General features: G+C 39.7%; 1 protein-coding gene across 9 annotated transcripts in view; it reads left to right on the forward strand.

Annotated features, from left to right (window-relative positions):
- The window catches only part of ENOX1 (ecto-NOX disulfide-thiol exchanger 1), a 361,700-nt gene extending 340,153 nt beyond the window's left edge, over positions 1-21,547 (forward strand). For all 9 annotated transcript variants that reach the window (XM_032680006.1, XM_032680004.1, XM_032680003.1 and 6 more), the window contains 3 exons: positions 14,385-14,487; positions 17,429-17,514; positions 20,589-21,547. In XM_032680006.1, the coding sequence (XP_032535897.1) occupies positions 14,385-14,487; positions 17,429-17,514; positions 20,589-20,720 (321 nt within the window). In that variant the 3' untranslated portion in view covers positions 20,721-21,547. The remainder of the gene's footprint in view (positions 1-14,384; positions 14,488-17,428; positions 17,515-20,588) is intronic.
- The last annotated feature ends 919 nt before the right edge of the window (positions 21,548-22,466 follow it).

Genomic DNA, 22,466 nt, shown 5'->3' on the forward strand with positions numbered 1-22,466 from the left:
TTGAAAGATTCTGTTGGCAAACCAAAAATACATTAATCCAAGGATGATCTTGAAATACTCATATATGCTGCCTAAAAACTGGTATTGTACAATAGTTGATTGCAGGTTTCCTAAAGGAATGTATAAATGTATGGCTTAGAAACTCTCTAAAGGAACTTGCTTCCTTTAGAACTTTACAGCCAAAACTGTGGATGAAACAATGTTCTGCAGTATTGAAATGTTTTAAAGGAAAATTACCTGAATGCTTCAACTTTTATCATTCTGGCTTATATGTAACTGGAAAAAGAGAAGAGCTTGAAAGTTTTATTTTTATATAATATAGAGGTTGAAGTAGACTTAAAAGGAAACATTTTGACTGTGTAAGGAGAGTGCTTCAGTACATCCTTCCCAGATATCTAAAAAAATATATTTCAGAATCTTTGGTTAATGGTAAGTTTTTCAAAATGTAGTATTTTGATCCAGTTTGTAATTGTAGCAGTTCTTCAAATGCCTGAATTTTCCATAGGATAGAAACTCTGCCCCTCTTTCCCATGAGCTCTTCCTATGCTGATCTCATAGCAATATATGACTCTTAAGGAAAAAGTTAATAGCTAAATTAATGGCAAAGAAGGAGTCCAGACAGTTACAATTATTGAGTCACAGTCACAGCTCTGTATTCAACAATAATGCCACCATGAAATCAGAGAAAGCCTAGCAGTACAAATGGAAATAGAGAAATAGAGGGAAAGAACTGATCTTAAAGCATTTGCTACAACAATGAACTTTGTAAAGTGGAAGCTGAGATACCTTTTAAACAATTGTCGTTTATATCAATTATGTAGTGCTTAGGTGTTGTGCCTTGCAGGTCGTCTCACCACCTATATTCTCAGCAGACACCGTGGTTCTTGCCCCTGGCCACTGTGCAAATCAGGGATGATCAAAGAGAAGGCGGCTTGGTGGCTCCTACATGGTTGTTAGAGAACTGTGATGCATATAATGGGATTAGGACATATTAGTTACAGTTGATGGGTTGAATTCAGCAAATGAAATACCTCTACAGGCCGAACAGTAGTGGGAGGTATTGGTAAGGAAAAATGGTAATGTATGTCTGTATACTGAACACACAATCTAATCTTCACACTATGGCATATTTAGATTACTTACTCTGAAGAAAATTAGACTCCTAGAAAGGAGGGGAGAAACTTTAGGCACACTGCATAAGTATCGAGAAAGCCCGTATTGTAACCTTAAAAAGATTACTTTCTGCAGTCCTCAGGATTTCTCCTGATGGCACTAGCCTGCATCATATTTCACATTAGAAAATGTTGTTACTGGAAATATTTTTCTTAGCAAAAAGCAGAAAATCTATACTCAGACCTATCCTGTTGAGTCTTTTACATGTCCACTGTGTGAGACCATCCTGAAAGGGAAACAAGGATCTAGACAACTTTGGAAAAAGGCAAACATCCCTCCTGAAGGAATTTATAGGTTCCTAACCTATAAATTGACCTTCATTTTTTTCCTCATTTTTTTTTTCAGGAGAATTAACTAGGTTGACTAAGAGGCTGGAGCAATTGCAATGTTACATTCCCTGCATGGCTGTTCACAGTCAAATCTGCAGGGGTGGGGGGCATCAGAATTTCAGTGTATTGCCTGTACATCTGTTATTTCCAGAAAGCAAAACCATCTTACAAGGCTCTGTACAGAGTCATAAGGGTGTCTCATGAGTGACTTGCCAGGTACATGCAGTAATATTTGTTATGGCTGTTGACATTTCCCAGCTATACTCTGTGTCAGGAAAGGCCAAATATTGGGCTCAAGCAGTACATAGAGCCCGAGACACTGGCCTGGTGTTAACAGAGATTTCAACATCCAGGACTGCCAGAGGTGCTGTCACTGAGTGTTTATTTCCTTCAGCTCTGTGGTTAGAAAGAGATTACTTCTTGCTTCTGATCTGCCACCCTTTTAATTTCCTCTTCATTGTTGCATATAATGATATTTCATTCACATCTCTGTCTTAACTGAAGAGAAAATAATGATCGATGGACAATCATAATTTGAGATTTAATCCTTTTCCAGGATGTTCCCAGACTGTTGGCACCTGAATAGTCCCAACATGAAAAAAAAAAATCTTGCTTCGGTGGCATGCTCCAGTAGAGACCATTTTCCAAACTGAAAATGCTGATCCCATGTTTTGTGACTAACTCTACAAAGACAATTTATTCTTCCACCATTTCTGCAAGTTCAGTGGCTTTCTGTGTTTTGATCAAAGTTCTCCTTATGCTCACTGCTGAGTTCAGTATAGATAGGGCACTGCATGCAAATACAATTATGCAATCTCAGTGAATATATCCCTGTTTTTTGGGTGGGAGGGTTAACATCCATAGTATCGCTCTATTGTTAACGGAGAAAGGGAGATTTTTTTTCATATAAGTCTCCTTTTAGAAGTACTCAGTAATCTTCTAGGAGTTTGTTGCTCTCCCTTGACAGCTATCTGCCTTCCTTAGATAGCTGCTTTGAATAACTCCTACCTTTTGAAAAAGTGCTGTAAAATGGTAATCAAGAGTAATCAAGTGCTCCAAGTTCAGACCAAAGCAAGATGGATCATGATCACAGAAGCATTTTGAATGCCCAGATTGCAATTGCATGGTAAAGTCCTGATGCTGTTGTAAGTCATTAATCAAATTCCCATCAGGTTAAAAAGCCAGGATTTTGCCAGAAGACTTTTAGGGTTACTTCATTATCACCAACACACAATAAAATGAATATATCTCAGAGGGTGAAATTGATTTCACCACAAGTTTTTTACCAGCTTTTTGTTCTCTTTGAGTTTCACTGTTTGAACAAAGCTCTGACTTTGACCTCATTTGTCTGTCTGCCTTCAGTTAGCATTTTCCACAGCTTGGACACAATATTCTATGGGTTCTTCTCCAGATGTGAAATCAATAACATTAAGTAGGGATGTATTTTTCCATTTGAATGTTTGAAGCTGTTACCAGAGCATTTCTTGAGTTCAATCAAGCATCTTACATTTCATGTTGATCCTCGTTTTAATTTTTCTCTTCTGTATCTGCTTTTGAAGCAGCTACCAGATGATCCCTGACGGAGGAGGGATTGAAATCCAGGTTGAAATATTTCAAGCATTTCACTATACTACTCACTGTATACTACACTGAAAGTGATGTTAGAAAGTTCCTAACTACATCCTAGTCTTCTCTTTTTACAGAGTATGGTTAATCACTGATAATCTTCCTCACAGACAAGACAGTTCTTAAGTGAGACTCACTTTTGCAACAAAAGTGAGGCAAAGATCCTCCCTGCAGGGGATGCCAGAAGTTGAGGTTGGTTTCTCTGCCCTGAGAAGCTTCAAAGCTGCATTTCTAGAGAGGTGCATGGTCTTATGTGCACCCTCCAGCCCATTTTTTTTTTGTAACTGCTCCCCTTTGCAAGTGGATTGTCTAAAGAGAACAAGAAGGAATAATGGTGCAGTGCAGGGATGAGGATAGCTCCTTGAAGAGAGAGAGATGTGGAGTTTGGTTTCTCATCATGGGTGTGTTATGTCATTAGAAGAAGGTGCAAGGACTGGAGTGTAAAGCCCTCAGGGATTAGAGAGACCCATTTACTGTCTGTATTTAGATTCCTCTGTCCTGGTGGAGTCAGGACCAGGGGGTGAGGAGTGGCTGTGCCTCTTTCTACTCCCTGCCTTTTGCATTCTGGGCATTTATTTGTAGCTCTTCCATCCCTCATTTCTTCTCATTTCCTTCAATTAAGGCACATGGAATATGATAGATTCAAGCAGCTGTGACCATTCACAGATCAGCAGCTTTCCTACTTAGTGCAGCAGGCATGAGGAATGACCACCTCCAGAATTCAATACCACAAGGCCTGAAAAGTAACAGGAGTTTAACAGGCTGTTTAGGATGTTATCAAAGACCCTGCTCAGCCTTCCGAAATTCTTATGCACTGGTAGATCAAGTCTCCTTGAGTTCCCGCCCTTGCCACCCCAGCTCTGGTCCAGCAGGTTAGAAGACAGAAAGAGTTTCATTAGCATGGTGCAGATGTCTCTGCTGGCTAAGTCACAGTCTCTGAGGTTTCAGCCATTACTGAACCCTAAAGGGAGCAAACAGGGAGTAGACCAAGGTACATTCTGACACAGAATGTGCTACCTGAAGCGGATCCAGGCAGCAGCAATAACCCTTTTGTTAACGTGCAGCAAGAAATCGCACTACTTCCCTTGTCCCTAATTAAGAGTGTCAGAGTAGCTTGGCTTTTGATTGCAGTGAATTCCCATCATCTGAGGGAGGAGAAAGAGAACTCTGAGATACAATGATAAAACCTATTCAGCCACCCACGCAGCAAATCACAAAAGTTTTTTGACTTTAAATTTAATATGAGCTCCACAGGGACACCGTTCTTCAATGCCCAGAGCTACTTGACATTTTAATAATATCTGATCATTTTGTGCAGCCTTTCATCCCCAAGCATATTCCCCAAGTATTTATACTGCACACGTTTACAGGAGTCATCCTGTCATTTCTGGTGAGGAATAACATTCAGCCTTATACGTATGCAGCTGTGTGCTTAACCCACACAGTGTACAAGGCAGATTGGCTTGTCAGAGCACTCAGGCTCCCCCGCAACCACCTGAAGGATGATGGGCCACCTCTGATTCAGCCACAAGCCTGCTGCTGCAGTCCTGGGGGTTGTACACCACATTCACATTCCTTCCAACCTGCTTTCACAGAAAAAAGTGATAGAAGTGAAAAGGGAACTTCAGTATCCCCAGGAGCTACTCTTCATAGAATCATAAAATCATGGAATGATTTGCAGTGGAAAGGGACACCTTTCACTAGACCAGGTTGCTCAAAGCCCCATCCAGCCTGCCCTTGAATACTTCCAGGGATAAGGCATCCACAGTTTCTCTAGGTAGCCTGTGCCAGTGTCTCACCACCCTCACAGTAAAGAATTTCTTCCTTGTATCTGATCTAAACCTGTCCTATTTCAGTTTAAAGCCATTCCCCTCATCCTACTCCAACATGCCCATGTGAAAAGTCTCTCTCTAGCTCTCTTGTAGCCCTTGTAGTACATGAAGATGCTCTAAGGTCTTCCCAGAGAGCTTTCTATTCATCAGGCTGAACAACCCCAACTGTCTCGGCCTGGCTTCACAGGAGAGGTGCTCCAGCCCTCTGATCATCTTCATAGCCCTCCTCTGGACTTGCTCCAGCAGGTCCATGTCCTTTCTATGTTGGGGATCCCAGAGCAGGGCACAGCACTCCCTCCCTCAACTTGTTGGCCATGCTGGTTTTGATGCAGCCCAGGATACATTTGGCTTTCTGGCCTGGGAACACACACTGCTGGGTCCTGTTGAGCTTCTCATCAAACAACATCCCCAAGTCCCTCTCAGGAACATGCCCTCAGAAGGAGTTCATCATCAAGATCCACTCCAAAGGAATGAGAACTCCAAAGTGTTTGTTTTAAGTCATTTTTGCATATTCAGATGTGGAGATTTCTGTGAATATTAGGGTTGCTCGGGGTTTTCAGATACCTGAAGTTAATATCTTTCAAATACAAATCCATGATGAAAACCATTAACTCTCATAAAACAGTCAAGGTTGGTTTCCCCTGCCTGCTACTTCTTATTATTTCAACAAAGACATTTTCAAAACTTCTACAAGTCCCAGAAGGGAAACAAACCATCTTTTTTTTTTTTTCTCTCTTCAACTTTTCTTTTAGAAGTGCATCAGTCTAGAGATCGCTAGAGCAATATTTGTGCTAAAGGCCGTTTGAAAGGGTTTTCACAAATTCTCTGTCTCAAGTAAACATGAAATATCCCCCCTGCAATGACTTCAGCAGGGCTGGTGGGCAGGCAATGCTTTCATTCAGCCAGCCATTTGTCTGCTGCAATTCCCTAACACAAAGTGTGCAAAATGATAATTACCTCTTCCCTTGCAAAGCAACCAGCTTCACATCACGTAAACATCTGTGTTAAGTCATCAGGAACCTACATATAAATCCAGCTTTAGAAAATGAAGCAACCTGATCATACTTTTGAAAATAAGCATGAAGTAACTTTCATATTAGTCATCTGTATTTTGCATATGTACATTCCCATAAAATAAATGTACTCATATACAATGAGAAAAATAAAAAGAGATAGTTTCAATGAGAAAAGCATTTTCAGATTATTGCTAGTTGCCTAAACTCAGCAGGTGAAAGTTATAATAGTAAAAGCTTTGTAATGAAAAAGTTAAAAGCATCTCTGCAAATGGATCAGAAAAATAGGATGTCAAGAGCACCATAATACAATTAATCTCCAGTCCCAAAAACGCTTCTATTATGTAGGCTAAATCAGAAAAAAAAGTCTTAGATCCATCTATTTGAAGTTTTTCATTCACAAGGTCTTACATTCACTGTTCTAATTTTTCTATGTTGTTGTTCCTATAATTTTAATGCCAGATAATTTTTCAAGTTGTCAACTGTTTATTTGTTGATAGAAGTGCACTCTTAAAATGACAATAATGGTAAATTTTAGGTTACTGTATTTTAAAAGTAAATTTCTATATGAGTGTACTTTAAAAGTAATTACAACGTGGTGTTGCTGACAAAACCAGCACTAGGTTCTTGCATAGCACAAAATAAGTTACCGAGCTTAGGCTTGATCTGAACGAAAAGATAACGCCTAGTGTCTGTCATTTCTAATGGTAGACCAGTTATATTAACCAGCAGTGCAGCATATGGCAAATACGTCCTTCTGCATCACTAGATAGTAGAAGGAGAAGGATCTTGTGAGACCCTGGAAAAAAGTCCTGAAAAGCAAAGGGGTTTTTTTTTCTGAACTGTTGGCCTGGTGCTAACTCTAACAGTAGCGCTAATTGCTTATGAGAGCTTTGGTTATGGGCTGATGGTTGGATGCCTCATTCCTTGCCTTATTCTTTTCCTATGTGATGCAACACTGTAATTTGTTACTGTAAACTGAGTTATCCCAGTACACATAGAAAAGGCCAAGAAACCTCTGTGCATATAGACAGTGTGTCACAAGGCCATCTACCTTAATTCTACGCACTTTACTAAAATTAGTTTTTAGGCTATGGGGAGTCAGGACCAGGCAAAATATAATCTTTATAGGAAGTAGTTAATTCACTAGCACAAGATAATTCATTTGCAGTAGCAAAAGAATTATATTAATCAAAGATTATGAGCAATTTCATAGTCATTAGAGTATTTTTAAAGGAGTCAGAAACAGTCACTGTAACAGGACATGCTGAAAGAAGAGTTGTGTAACACATGCAATGTTCATGGAGAATTTTAAATTACTTTCAGAGTTCAAACACTAGGTCACATTTTCACACATCACATCACAGCACAGTGCCCTAGGTAGACTGTGAAGGGGAACAAGCTCCATTAAATAAAGAATTAGAGATATTTGGCCCAAATCAAGTATTGCTGCTTTTGGGAGATGCTGAATCCTGCAGCCTGACAAGGTGGTCAGACCTCCATGTGATCAATCTGCGACTACACTGAGCATGCATTCCCCCCAGGCATGTGTACAAACACACATATACAACACATGGATCTCATGCATACACATACACATAGACACATAGAGCAACACAAACTCAGCATTCATAAACATAAACAGTACTGAAGTACACAAACAGTCTAATTTTGCTCCCCTTTCTGGCTGATAAGGATGAAGGTCCATTAGCGGGAAATACATATGCAGGTTTACACATATATACAATGTGAATCGCTCCAGAAACTGGATTTTGACCTTCAGGCCGTCCCATAAATGGCTCCTGCCTCGCACATACACAGCCAAGCTGGTCATTTAGTCATTCCCCAGACCCTGTGGTGTCCCTAGTTGGTGGCTTGGACTCCCTGGTCTCTCTAACTGCAGTGTCCTAGACACATGGTTCTCTGATTACTGATCCCACTCCAGCTGCTGTGCTCAGACCCCCTCACAGACCCCCATGCACACAGAATAGAGAGTCCCTTACCCAGGAAAAGAGAAATTGAGTTTAATCACTGTAATACACTGATCAGGGCCTAGAATGACCAGCCAACTGGCTAGCAACCTGTTTACATGCAACTAGTCCCTTTTATCTGCTCCCAAAACACCATGATCCTTCCCTTTTCCTACCTTTTCTTTCCCTGCTAAGGGCACTCAACTGAGTTTTGTACAATCCCACAATGCTCGTCTCCTACGTCCCCTAAAAAGTCCCGTATTCCTATTAGCAGTACTCCCCTCAGACTGTAAAATGTTTTGGAAAGGCGGACTGGTGTTGATAGGTGTCACATTCGATTCCCAGGGCTGATGCTTTCCTGTGGCAGCCCTGGGAGGACCAAGGTCAGAAGATTCTGCTTTCTCTGATTAGGTTATCAGACTTTCCCCATCTGTAATGGTGCTTCTGTCCCTCTTTGTGCTTGTGGAGATACGACATTAATCACGAGTATCATGAGGATGGAGCAAGTGAAGGTGGTTGGAAAATCCTTTCTGCGGGGGATGGAGGCACCCATTTGTTGATAACAGTGCAGGACTGGCATTTTTTCAGAGAAACTGCTGAGGCTTGTCCAGCCATTGTACTATTACCTTTTTTTTGCACATCTGTGTGGTCTGATGCTGCAACTGATCCTGCTTTGAGCAGGAGGTTGGACTAGAGACCTCCCAAGGTCATCTGCATGATTTTGTGATTCTGTGATCATCTGAGTCACAATCACTGTCTGTGAGTGTACTCATACATTGCAATTGTAGCAATTTGATTTAAGTTAAATTTACAGCTCTTCCGCTGTAGTTTGGCTCAACTTGGACTGAATCATTTTGAATCCACTGTGGATAAGAACATAGACAAGGACAGTAGCCCATTTTAAACTGACAACCATGTTAAGCTGTCAGAAATTGTCCTGTATCTCAAACTTGTATGTCCCCATAAATTTAAGATACCTGACTTGATGTGCATTGAAACTATTGCAAGAGTTCCATTCACTTGATTGGAAATTGAATTAAGCTTCATTCAGATTAAAACAGCAAGATTAAATTTTCAGATATGGGTCTTCAGTACGTATCTGGAAAGACTAGCAAAGCAAACCCAATTATACCGGACTTTAGGAGGTCCACAGATAAATGAAAATAAATGAAATAAATACAGTCTTCATGTCACAGGCCAGTTTCTACCCAAGCTTGCAGTCAAACCTGTCTGGTCCTCAATAAGCAATTTGGGGAAACACACCTGAAGTATGCCTTTCAAGACCTTAAGGACTGCAGATTTGGTGTCACATGTGCATGGCTCTTTCTTCTATGAAAATCATTAAATTACCTTTTATTTCCAAGCTTACAGCATGTCTCTGGCCTGCTGTTTTTTGCTTATGTTTCAGATAGATAGCTTTTTTCTCCTCCTACTCATTTTCTCTCATAAGTCCCCTGACTGATGAGAAAGCGTGGTATATCCCTTACATCTAACAACATTCTGTAGTGGTTCTGTCATATGCCTGCTGTGACAAACATCTTATTCTGCTGCTGGTTTAATGCCTCAGACAATTGGCTTTGTACATATAGTAAGAATGCCAACATATCCCGCAAACTCTTCCAGAGGCTTATGGTCTTTCAGAAGACAAAATATTATTTTTACTCCCTCACCTTCTGCAGAATCCCATATACTACAACAAAGAGAATGAGGTCTTCAAAGACAGTATGCAAGCAGTCACCATTCCCTCTAGATTTAAAGGTAATTATCAAATATTTGGATTACCCAGAGAGTGAATATTTCATCTCTTTGGATATTTGCCATTGCATCCTGGTCTTCAATGTCACATTCATTAAATCCCATATTCTGCCTTTCAAGCAGAGTCCTGAACAACGGGTGATGTGGAACTGTACTCTGAAAGGAAGAGTTTCCAGGTAGGGCAGCTATTGTGCCAGCCCTGTTTGGCTCTTACTCAGTGTTTATGGGCAACAGCAAGTCCTCACTCTCTGCATTTTTAAGGATGCTGGATAGCATGTGTTTTCAGGATCACAGAAAATTTTAAGGTAAAGAGAAACTTTTCTGCTAAAGAGAAAAACTCCAGGCCAGAGTAAATATTTTGTATTCTGTCTGCCTTTTTTGCACTGGTGCAAGACTGACCTGAAGAGGATTAATGACATCTAGATTGAGATCTTTATTTAATATCTTACTTTCCCCTAGGGGAAAAAAGAAACTAATGAAGGAGTGAAAGACCCAAGTCATCCAGCCTAAATATCTGGGGCCTTCTGATCTGCTAGAGCCCTGGAATGCAGAGGTAGCCTTTTGTTCTTACAGGATCTGTGACTATCTTCTGTAGGAAGTCACCACATCTCTTCTACTCTTCAGGGCTTCAGTGTCTCTCTTTAAAAAGTGCGTTTTTCGGAGGAGTCACTCTCTTATTTGCTGAATCTCCAGTGCAGGACCCAGCTGCTCTGTGGTGGGCCATGTTGGGCAGTGAGACCAGGCACCTTATGGAGCAATCCACTTGCCCATGCCTCTGCATTTTCTTCTAAAAGAAGCCAGGATACATGAGTGAATGATGCAACCCAAACTTCTCTCCCACCTCACAACCAGGCATTATATATCCATGTGCAAAACTGCCACATATGACTCTCCGCAGCTATCAGCTCCGTGTCGGTGGTGATGTCAGAGATCTGCTTGTGGAAATGAATAGTCCATGTAATAAAATTATGTGCTGTCCTCCATTTTATCCAGCAAGTTCTCCTGAAAGTTTTCCAGAAAGACTCTCTGTCTCTCCCTCCCTGGTTCAAAAGCAGGGAGCCCTGAATAAAATGTTGGTCCCAAGGAATGTTTGCAGAATCATAGAGTTTGTTAATCCTATGAGGGAAATTCATGTCATTTCATCATCTGCTGATGGATGAAAGTGTAATTTGCAAGAAAAAGATCTAAGCTGGACACAGTAAGAGCATCACACAAAATAGTTTCATTCACACTGAGCAGCTCAAGCTGTCATCATCAAATTTTGACATAATTTGTGAATAATAAATAGAGCCAGTTTCCTAATGATTCCAGGTGTGATTTAACCTGAATTAAGCCTTCCACATAAATGTGTTGACTTCTTGCAAGGTCAGTTCATTTCTAATCAGTACTGGATTGCACAAGCTCAGCTATGTTCTTGTCCTTTAATGCAGTAACTGACAGATGATAGCAAAATATTCCTTTTTAATGAAACCTGCTGAAGAAGACTGCTTAGGGCCTCAGAAAATATAATTTTCCAAATAAAGAATGGTCTCCAGGAAAGAAAGGAAATACTGTAACGTAGGATGTATTAAGTAATTTTTCTCAGGCATCTGGTGATCAGTAGCTTTTTCTCATGTCAGAGAGGTGACCTAACTTTTTTTCCAATTACATATAGCCTCATTCACCTTTGTACTCTTAAAGTTCTTGTTTCTCTAGGTTGACATAGGTAGTGCCTCTAAAAAAGTGCAAATAAACTGCATGAAGATTTGCTGTAGAGGCTTCATAGGTACCAGATTTGTATCTGCAGTGTGTAGTCAGATTCCTAATGTTTTCACTTACATTATAATTAGCTTAGTTTCTGGGTGAATTTCACACTAATTTTTTAGACACAACTATTCCATTTCTCTGAAATCACTGTCAATTCATAACAGCGTTGCTACAGAATCCTTTATGTGACTATGCACATTGTGGATTTTCTCATGGCCAATGCAGACTTCCTTTGGCAGCTGAATACATCAGAGTGGTCTAATTTATCATCTTCTGTGAGGCAGATAGTTTTGGATGGCAGAAATGTCTCCTTTTCAAACCTCCAAGAACTCACAACCTTCTTCTAAAGCCAGTGGTTTGCTGAGTATCTATCTTTGCCACTCATTTCCTCAGGCTCCCTCATAAACAATTTTTTACTCTTTTATCCTCTGTACGAACATACAGCTAAGGAAGACTTGATGTGACTTCCTTTTGCATCCATTTACACTGTCCTATAAATCATGCAAAATATTCTGCACGGGCTCAAATCTAGGCATTAAATGACAATCCATCTGTTTGTTGCTCCCAATGGGATTATAGTTTCTTTCTCTGCATCACTGCTTGACAGAACTTCAAATCCCACCTGAAACTACTAGTGTGCTGGGTTTGGGGCCTCATATCAAATGCACATCTCTGCTCTCCTTCTTCTCTGAGGAATTGTTATTTTTAAACTGCTTTTCTATCTCTGATGGAGTCAAAGTTACATCTTAACCTATACAAGCTCTGGTGGCATATGCTGCTCTGCTCTTCTGCTGCAGCATCACGAAATCTGTCATCCAGCTCTGTTCTGATCTGTAACCCCCTTGTCATTACTGCCCTGTTGGAGAAATTCATGTAAACACTTCTCTTATTTCTGTTCCTTGCCTGGGTTTTCTTTCTCTGTTCTTTGATGTCATGGCCAGCAGTAGATCAGTATTTGCATTAGCCTTTGGCTCTGTCAGGAGGGGAATCAACAGTACTGGACAACTTAGGGCATACTACTGCTGCTGCTGCTATAATGTGCCCCGTGACTTACTGCTGGAGTGTTAATGTCAAGGTGATGTAACTGCCAGAGTACTCAGAAACACCATTATTTTAAGGGGGGATCACTGCCAACTCTTGAACTGCAGACTCCCTAAACTAAAATACACAACTAGAAAGTTATTTCATTTCTATTAACTGAAGGGGCTGACTAGCTTACAGGTACACAACTCCGCATAGATCTCTGGTCAGGAGACATGTAACAAATCCCAGATGACTCAATGGATCTCACTCTTCCTTCAGTGTGGGCTAAGGTCTCTCAGAGCCCCTTGTTGCTGGGGGCTGAGGATACACATATGCATGTACATCACTCATATGCACATAGGGTTTCTTAGCTGACACATGGAAATTTGTTCCTCTTCACAACACAAGGGAACATTTGAACCCATGATGCATCTGAGCTATCAGGCACTGCCTATCCTGGCAGCTGCTCCTTGGAGCCAGCCTATAAAGAGCACAAACTACATCACTTTGGTTTTTTTTCTGTATGTGTTGTGTTGTTTGTTGGTTGGGGTTTTTTTTCATTTTTTCAGTTGAAAATGAGGAAGTTCCTGATTCTTTTTACCAGTCTCACAGGTTGTGAATCCTTTAGTCACCTGTAAAGAGGCATATTTGACGTATTTTGGACCTTTTGCTTATTTTAGCGTGTATTATTCACACCTTCAGAAGTGCCTTAGAACAACCCAAGCCCAGTGTCCCTCTTTTATTGCCAAAAATGCTTGCCAAGAATTTTGGAGCAAGACACCACCCTGAGGGCACGTTCTAAATGGGCCACGTCATTACACAGAATAATACAAATCTGCTTGCATTTAAGGCTGCCCACTCCCATGCAACCTCCAGCTGCTCATCTTGACTCCCTCAAACAGAACAAGAGCACCATTCCTTCACAGTTACACCTCATACCATCACGTCTCCAGCCCCATGTTCTTTGCCTCTGAGGTTTTTCATGGAACTGCTGAGCATTTCGCAGAGCAGATGCAGCAGTGTGAGTCATTGCCTCACCGAGGAACAAGTTATTGCATATCAGTTGCTCCACGGAAACAGCCCATGTATGTGCTTGAATATTGTGCAATACACTTCACTTACATACCTTGGAAATGGAGATAATTTGTTTACTTCACATATAACCAGGATAAGAGCAGTCTGTGTCACACAACTGCCTGGGTACTTCTGATGGAGCATCTGATATGTGATCGCTTGGCTGAGATTTGGATGGTTCAGGCCACCCGGTTGCCGAAAAAAGAGCTCAGAGCAGGAGCCTTGATTTGATTGCCCTTAAGGTTGGTGCTCTTAACAAGGTACCTTTATGCAAACCACCTGTTAGGAATGGTCTTCTTGAAATGTACTGACCCCCAAAACGTGCCTGAGAATTGTCTGGGGTGGCATTGATGACACGCTAGGCACAGGTCAAAGAGTGTAACAGGCTAGATGATTGTAGTCTAGTAGACGTTGTAGTAGGTTGTAGTCTAGAAACACTGCCAGTGACTGCTGAATTTACTCTTATGGCTGTAGCTGAATGTTTCCATCCATGTTCCCTAGAGGCAGTCTTGGTTTACAGCTTTAATAGTTGGAAAATGTGAGTTTTCTGACCATCCCCACAATTTATGGCACAATTTCTCAAGCTGTTATAATGAAGAAGCACTAGCAACAAAGTTATTACTTACTCCACAAGCAAAATTTCTCTTCTTGGCAGCTCTTTGCATAAAGGTAGCTCAAAATGTGTCTTAATATTCTGCAAACAAATCAATTATTTATAATTGTCTCATCTTTAGATGCGAATTAAAGTAATGATTTTTTTATAGAGTTGAAAGGAAGCATACACGTTTAATTGAAGTAAATGAAATCTACGTGACCACCTGTTTGTTTTTTTAAACTTTACAGGAAATCAATGTATTGACAGTAGCATTGGTCAACCAAGACAGAGAAAAAAACTCAGAGAAACGAAGCCCGGGTCTAAAATCAGAGAAAGAGGCACTATTAATAGGTAAGATAACCCCAAAGAAGATTTTTGAGAACAAAATGCCTTTTAACAGATTCCTGTTTTGCATGTGTTTAGCCACAACTCTGTGCTGAAAAAAGTAAAGAAAAAAATAATTTTTTTTTCATCTGTATTCAAAATGGCTTTTAGTAAGAGAAATCCTAAAATACAAGTGCACTTTGCCTTTCTGAACAATTCTGCAGAGTTTAACGAAAGGATTTCAGGTATGAAGAAACTTGCAGGATCTGTATTTAGACTTGCAGCGTGAATCAATGAAGACTGTATTTTCATCAAGATTTAGCAGCCTAGAATTGTATAGCTTCTTATATGATTATTAGAGCAAGTGGTGAAGGAGAAGGGCATGGAAATAATATTAGCAAACTACTAAGCAAAAATATGTATACTGCATGTATTAAGCAAGCCAGATTTATGCTTTTGACATTAGGTGAGGGAATTAGCAATATGAATATTTATAAAGAATACCACAAGGACTGTCATATCCTTTACCTAGAATAAAATCTTTAAAATAAACGCTTAAAGAGGGCCTAAAGCTAAAGCTTATAGGCAATGGGCCAGCTAACTGATATCAGGCATTTAGCAACACAGAACTGGCTGTACCCATGCTACCCTTGGAGGGAACATGCCCCATTTATACCTATGCATATTCTGCATTTGTTTTCAGTGGGGCAGGTTTTTGTGGAGCCTGAAGGCTCACTGTTCAAAGTGTACCCTGTGGCATGGCAACAGAAATGTTGACCTCAGAGAACAGGTTTAATTTCTTTGGTTTGGTCTTTTCACAAAATCAGCAGTTCCCTGGTAGGTGATAGTTCCAAAACTACCTTAATTTGTTTAAATGCAGCTCATTTGCATAACCTAAGCATCAGGAAAGTTGCTGGTTTATTGCTGAGGCACAGATTCAGCAATTCACGGATTCAGTTTAGACCGAGAAGGTCATTTGAAAGTGAAGAATATATTTAAATGTTTAAAGGGCTTAGTACACGAACTCTCTGTGGCTGGTGAGATGCAGAACAATGGGTTGCACAGAAATGTATGAATTGTTTGAATTCTGCTTGTTGTAATAAAATCTGGAACTTTTAATTGCAGCAGACAGTACTTGATCTGTTCAAAGATTATTCTGTGAGAAGGACAGCAAGGATGGGATTTTAAGAAGAGAATAACAACCTTTTTTTATGAGTCACTCATTATTTGACTGAAAGAAGTGGTGGCAGTGTCCCAGTTGTTCAGTAACACACTCAGATAAACAAAATAATCTCTGTTCTGGTCATAATACCCCCACAATTGGTTCATTGTTACAGTTCAAAGGTCCTCAAGATGGATTTCAGGTTATCTCCTCATCTGGGGCATGTTCAGGTGTGATAAGGGAAAAATGGGCCTTGCCTCCATCCATTCACTAAGTTTGTCTATATTTTACAAAGTACAATATTGTCTTAGAGGAAAAGTGCATAAAATAAAATAAAAATTACTAAAAAGTTATCATGGAACTTTAGTCAATAACTACAAAATATTTACAAATTACTTATAATATATGAAAGACCTATCTTTGAATGTTCTGAATTGAAAAGTCTTGGGAACGGCATAACAAATGCAATGACACTGGTAATATGTGATGGGAGCACAAATTGGATTTCCATTCAACCCATCCAAGTGTGATGGTCTTGGCTTTTGCTTCTAAAGCTCTTGTGTGGTTGCTTATAGTCATCCACAGCACAAAGAAGGAAACTGCTGCTAGGACTCACCATAATATAAAATTAAATATACACCACTCCCTATGCAGGGCCAGAAGTCTGTAAATGCTATTCAAAAAAGAGGGAAGTAAAAAGGTGTTCTTTGCAAAGCCAGTTCTCAAATGAGTTAAATATTGCTTATCAGTTTCAACCATGGCCAGTACTTGGGGAAAAATGAAATCCAAAATTATCCTAATTCATTCAGCATGAAGAAAGCAGTATGGCCTGCAGTACACAAGATACAGTGACCCACTTTCGTCATTTGTAAGCATTTTTAATCCTGATGTTTATGATTTAAGTATACGAAACTTCCCCTAGGGTGGTTCAGCTAAAAAACCCATCCAAAGAGAGTTGAAAATATTTGTTCTGATTCTTACAGTTCAACTCTCCCCAAACAGCGAGTAATGCACATGCCATTTTCTATTTTCACTGTTTGTTTAGAACAGGAGAAATTGAATAGTGCCTTTAACACCAATACTGATGCCCCAAATCTTATTTTCACTGGTCATCATTATTAATGCTGTCACTTGATTTTCACTGCAGAAAAAATCTCTAGACTTAGATCTTGACTCCTCCTAAGCCACTTTTACTCTCATACCTTTTATAGTTATCCTGAAAATAACAATGAAGATAGACAGAACAGGCTCTCTTTTAAGAGAAAGTAAAACGTGTCAGAAAGGATTTGTGTTTTCTTCAGCACCAGTTAGGGGTAATACGGATTAAACACTTTTCATTACCAGCATCAGCATAATTACTAGAAAAATTTGAGGGAGTGAGGTTTCTGACACAATTATATGAAACATTTTCACAACAGAGCATCCAGTGAAGGAGAAAAAGGCAATAATTTTACCATTCCAATATCCACAATTTTATATTGGTAAATCAAGCATAAAATTGGCAGCTGAAATGCTTCCAGCAAGGCTTTGTTTAGAAATTCCTTTATTCATCAGTATATTATCCTGGTCACTTACTTGCTAACTACTGTCATTCCTGAAGATGAGCTATGGTATTTAGCATGTTACTATGACTGTATTAAAAATGTGCCATTTTGTTATGTTTATTGGGTTGTGAAAGAAAAATAAGAATCATAATTCATACTGAAAAACCTGCAAGAACAGACTATTCAGAATTATTTTGCCTATTTTAATGATACGGTGTCTGAGGTAATTTTAATATTTTGTGTACATTTGTTTTTAATACAGGTATCATATCCACATTTCTTCACGTCCACCCTTTTGGAGCCAATATAGAATATCTTTGGTCTTATATGCAGCAGTTGGACTCTAGGGTAAAAAAAATTTAATGAAAATCTGTTTTGTCTATAGAAATATTGTATTATTCTTTACTGCAGGTTAAACTCTTCATGCATTTCCATTAGAAAGATAATGGGATATGGGGCTTGGGGGTTTGCAGTCTTTATTCATTTGCAAATTACAGTGCACGTGCTTGTGTTGAGGTCTTTGCCTCGCACTGCTTAGCTATTTTTTATGGCAAAGAAGAGCAGAGCTTTAAATGGCAAAGACTAGCAGATGATTTTATGACACGTGATTCTGAAATATAGCTGAGGAGAAAGAAAGCAAAACAAGAGGTCCATGTAGCCAGGGCCATCAAACTGTGCAGAGTTTTTGGAGATGGCTCCTTATTCTTTGTGAAGTTGTTAGTCATGGGTCACACTGAACCGAAACTTCCATGAACATATGAGTGGACCATGTAGCATGTCCTTTTTCCGCACATGGAAGCAGAGAGGACCTCACAAAGGAACTGGATGACCTTACTGCTAAATTCAGAGTCTTGGCTGTGGCCAAGACAAAAGTGAGGCCAACACACAACAGTGTGCAAAGTGTTTAATACATCAGTTTGTACAGTCCACAGTCAATACATACCCGTAGGATAAGATTCTTTGACTTACTTTTTAATATTTACTGTAGGATGAGATGAAATCAAGCCCCAAAACGGCCTATTCCTCCGCCCTGAATATTAAGCAAGTCAACTGTGAAATAGCCACTTTTGATCAGGTGAATGCTACTCTAAGTGCTAAACAGCGGCTCTGCAGGATGCTAGGCTTCAAGAGACACTCAGCAGATGCAGGGGTCACCCTGTGGTCAGCCACAGGTCTGACCCATATCTCCCAGTACTTGTATGATGGTGCTTTCCAAGATCTTCTTCCAACACAATCCTTTGATCCTGGTAATATTTTGTTCCTGAACAGCCCCTCCAGCACATAGCTAAGATCACCTTCCAGCTGCTTTGGTGGTTTGCTTTCATAGCCTGCTCCATGCTTCTGGATGATCCTGGATCCTTCCTCTGTTTCTATGAAAAAGAGTAGAGCTAGAAGCAGAGGACAGCCTGAGCTAGAAGCCCACTGGAAATAAGACAGGTTGCATTGATGAATGAGGAAGGATAATGAAATTTTTAGGCACTGTCTTCAGGTCTTGGCAACTCAGTTTTGCTAGTGTTTTACAGTCCACTGCCACCCACAATGAACAGGGAGTAGGGGATGAGGATGGTAGAAAGAGGTGAGAAACTGGTGAATTTCAATTCTTTCTTAAATGTCTGGTTTTATTGAGACCTGATGCATCCAGAGCTTCACACCTACAGCCATTCCTCTTCTGTTTCTCTATTCCCTGCCTCTGCCATGTATACATTTTCCTTCATCTTGTCCCAGTTCCTACAGCTCTCAGTCTGCCCAGTCTCCTCAGTTATCTTTCAAGTCCTTCCTTAAAACAGTGTTTGGCTAAGTTTCAACTCCTTTTTCCCCTGGATGACTCCTCCATCTCTGTATCTCTTGAGTGATAAAAGTAATCATCTAAAATATGGACTCCTTAGGCTCCAGCCCTGCTGCTCGTTGCTTCTGCCCACTGAGCTCTTCAGCTTTCTCCCCCTGCACGGCTGCAGTCCCTTCTAGTGAATGACTGTGAGCTCAGTCCTTGAATTTCTACTCACGTTTGTAACGTTGGCTTCTGTGAGGCTGCCAGGATCAAACCTTTAACTTGCAAACAGAACCTTCATGGAAGGAGCATTGTCTCCACCTCTGCAGCTACCACTGGGCCTACTACGGCATAATAAACACAAGCTGAAAAATTTCACCTCACTGGTTTATTTTGGAAATAACTGCTTGTAGAAAAAAATTACTTTCTAATAGCACAATACAGAGATGCAATCTCAGAGATTAATTTCAGTTACTTTCCATGGTTAGACTGTCATTCTTCACCTGAACAGGAATGATAAGGTCAGCATACCCGTGTGAGCTGAGGGCTCAGTATAAAGCTCATATATAATGCGCAAAAGTAACCAGATATCCATTACTGCCATGTAAGTATCTAAAAGATAGATCTGGTTATTCTGGGGCTTTAGACTGCCTCCAACACTGATTTTTGGTGCCACCTTTAATAAATCATTTAATCTTTCTGCTGCACTAACCTCTAGAGGAAAATAAGAGGTAGTAGATATTTTCTCACCTCCGTTGGGTGTACTGAGGTATAATCAGCATATTTTATGTTCACATACTGTTTTAAAAGAAAAGTTTTCACCATGGAAGGTTCCTACTAATATGAATAAACAGAAATATCCCTATTGCCAGAGAAACCTATCAAACCATTAAAATACTTGTGGATATCAGGTAACACCCATACATTTGCTTGCTGTTCTTTTTATGACCACCATTTTAGAAGCAGTAGTAGTAGGATAAAATGGTTCATTTTCTATGACTGTTCCTTTCTTGACTTCCCTACTGATTATGCCAGAAAGGTTGCCTTTCTGAAAATGTTTGCTGTAATGAGAGCATCTTTCCCATTAGGAAGGTGACCAGTCATTAGGTTTCCAAAATGATACAAACATTCTGAACAATGCAGAATTGGGAACTTTACTGCTTAGTTATCTGGGGCTGCTGAACTGAGTAAGACTGGAAGAAGATGGCTCCACGGTTAGTCAGCCCTAAGTAACAAAAGGGAGCTGATTAAAGTCTTTTTGAAAGAGAAAAACTGATGGAGCTGGGAGAAGGAAGAATAAAGTCCCATCTGCTTCCTCCTCCTCGCAAGTATACCCATGACTGTAGTTCTTAGATGGACTTCATACAACACTGTGTGACCAAGCCCCAACACGGCAGTTGTCATTGTTTTACAGTGGGATGCCTCTTACAAGAGCAGAATCATTCCTGCAAGGAATTTACACTTGCTTTGGAATCTGGAAACTCATGTCAGGCTAAGGTTAAAAGAAAAAAAAAAAATGGTTTACTGTTTTCATCTGGCCTGCATTCATCTCTGCTCCCCCACCCCCCTCCCCTTATTTCCATTCTTAATGTTTTCTCTTCCCAATCTACAGAGCAGCTTTCTCACTTTACTTTTACTTTTGTTCCTTTCTCAGATCTCTGCAAATGAGATAGAAATGCTTTTGATGAGACTGCCACGCATGTTTAAACAAGAATTCACTGGTGTAGGAGCAACACTGGAAAAGAGGTGGAAGTTTTGTGCCTTTGAAGGAATTAAAACTGTCTGACTGTGACTAGTAATGAAGCTATGCAGAAGAAGAATTCCTAGAGCATGGCAGGGTTATAAAGTATTACAGTAAGAAATTTGGGTTTGGGCACATAGTAGTATGTTTTCAAAGTTATCCAAGCCTAATTTTAGTTACATTTGTGACGTTCTCTTGTGAGTGGAAATGTAGTTGTGCACCAGTTCCTAAAATAAAATAAAACAAAATTTAAAAAAAAGTTTCAAAATGTGACAGATTGTTTCCTATGAAAACTGGAGAAGATACCACAGTCATAATGATTTCAAAATACTACATGTCCTATATCTAAGAAAAGCTCATTGAGCAAACAGTTAAGGAGAAAGATTGCCCGGTTATGGTCACTAAGCTACAGCAATGTATGTGTAATATGTAGTAGAACTCATTAAGTTTTGGTATAGAAAATTCTTTCTGTTTAGTAAGAAAATTGAGTAATTTTACAGTGAGGAAAAGCATACCAAAAGAAAACTTGAAGATGTGTCTAAAGTTATTGTATTTTGTAAATTAAGTTATATGCTGTACCAGGGATTTTTGCCTTATTGAAAGAGGCCTGAAAATGTGATTGGAGTCCTCAAGAATGCTTTATCAAGAATATTATTTTTCTAATGTAACTATTCTCCATTACAAGTTCTTTTAACATGGATTGCATACCAATTTTCATAAACATGTAAATAGGGAGGAAACCAGTGTTACTGTATTGTATTTGGTATGTAACATTCAGGTTTATGCATCAAAATGAATATTCAGTTGCATTACTGTTACAAATTTTATAGCAGATATATTAATTTTTATCAATAAATATTACTTCTACCATATTGTTTGTGTAAGTTTCTCTTCTGATGTTTTTGCAATGTAGTCAATCCAGCAAGAGTCTCCTGGAACTTATCTTTCTCCTACCTGAACTATTAATTGCAGATAACTTGGTTAAATTACTTATGAATCAAAAAAGCAATATTAGCTAAGATTAAAATAATTCAAAATATTGGTAGGGGAAGTACCAGCATGGACTTTTGTTTAGCTGAACAGATTTCATTTGTTTTTTTTTCAACAAGCAGACAGATAAAAAATGAACATCTTCAAATATCTCATTTTCCGTGTCGTGTTGAGTGTTTGCAATGCATCCAATTAGTTACTTTTTCTAACATCTAGCTAAAGCTTCTGGCCTTTGGCCAGCCAGGGAAAGGAATAAAGCACTTTTAGTGGTGTTCCTTAAGTAGGAACATTGATATAAATTATCATGTAAGTTTCACTGTCAAATACACAGTAGTCCAGCACTCCTGTAAGAGCCAGCAAAAGCTAAAGTGTGTGTACCAACCAAGCCAGGAGAGCAAGGAAGGAATTTCTCCTCCCAGAGCCTTGCTTTAAACAAATGCATCAGTACAACATTTAGCATGGTGCTGGATGAGAAACAGCAGCCATCTCCAAGTCACACGTCTGTGTAGGCAGAGGAGCCAGTCACAAGAGAGCTGGCCCTATGAAGTGGGGCACCAACAGCAGGAAATATGGCAAATTGAAACAGATGCAGGGAGTATCCCAATACATGTCAAAGTGATGTTTCACTGAGGTTCCTCAACAAACAGCAATTAGTGTCAAATGCAATTAGTAATGAAGGAACCCTCCTACATGGCTCTTAGTCATTAGTACTTTAGGGCCTGTTTCTCTTACGGCATCTACCTGGAATATAGAAATATTAAATGAAATGCTAATTGTGTACAAAAGGAGAAAAGAAAAGAG

This window comes from Chiroxiphia lanceolata, chromosome 2 (assembly GCF_009829145.1).
Source record: "Chiroxiphia lanceolata isolate bChiLan1 chromosome 2, bChiLan1.pri, whole genome shotgun sequence".
NCBI lineage: Eukaryota > Metazoa > Chordata > Aves > Passeriformes > Pipridae > Chiroxiphia > Chiroxiphia lanceolata.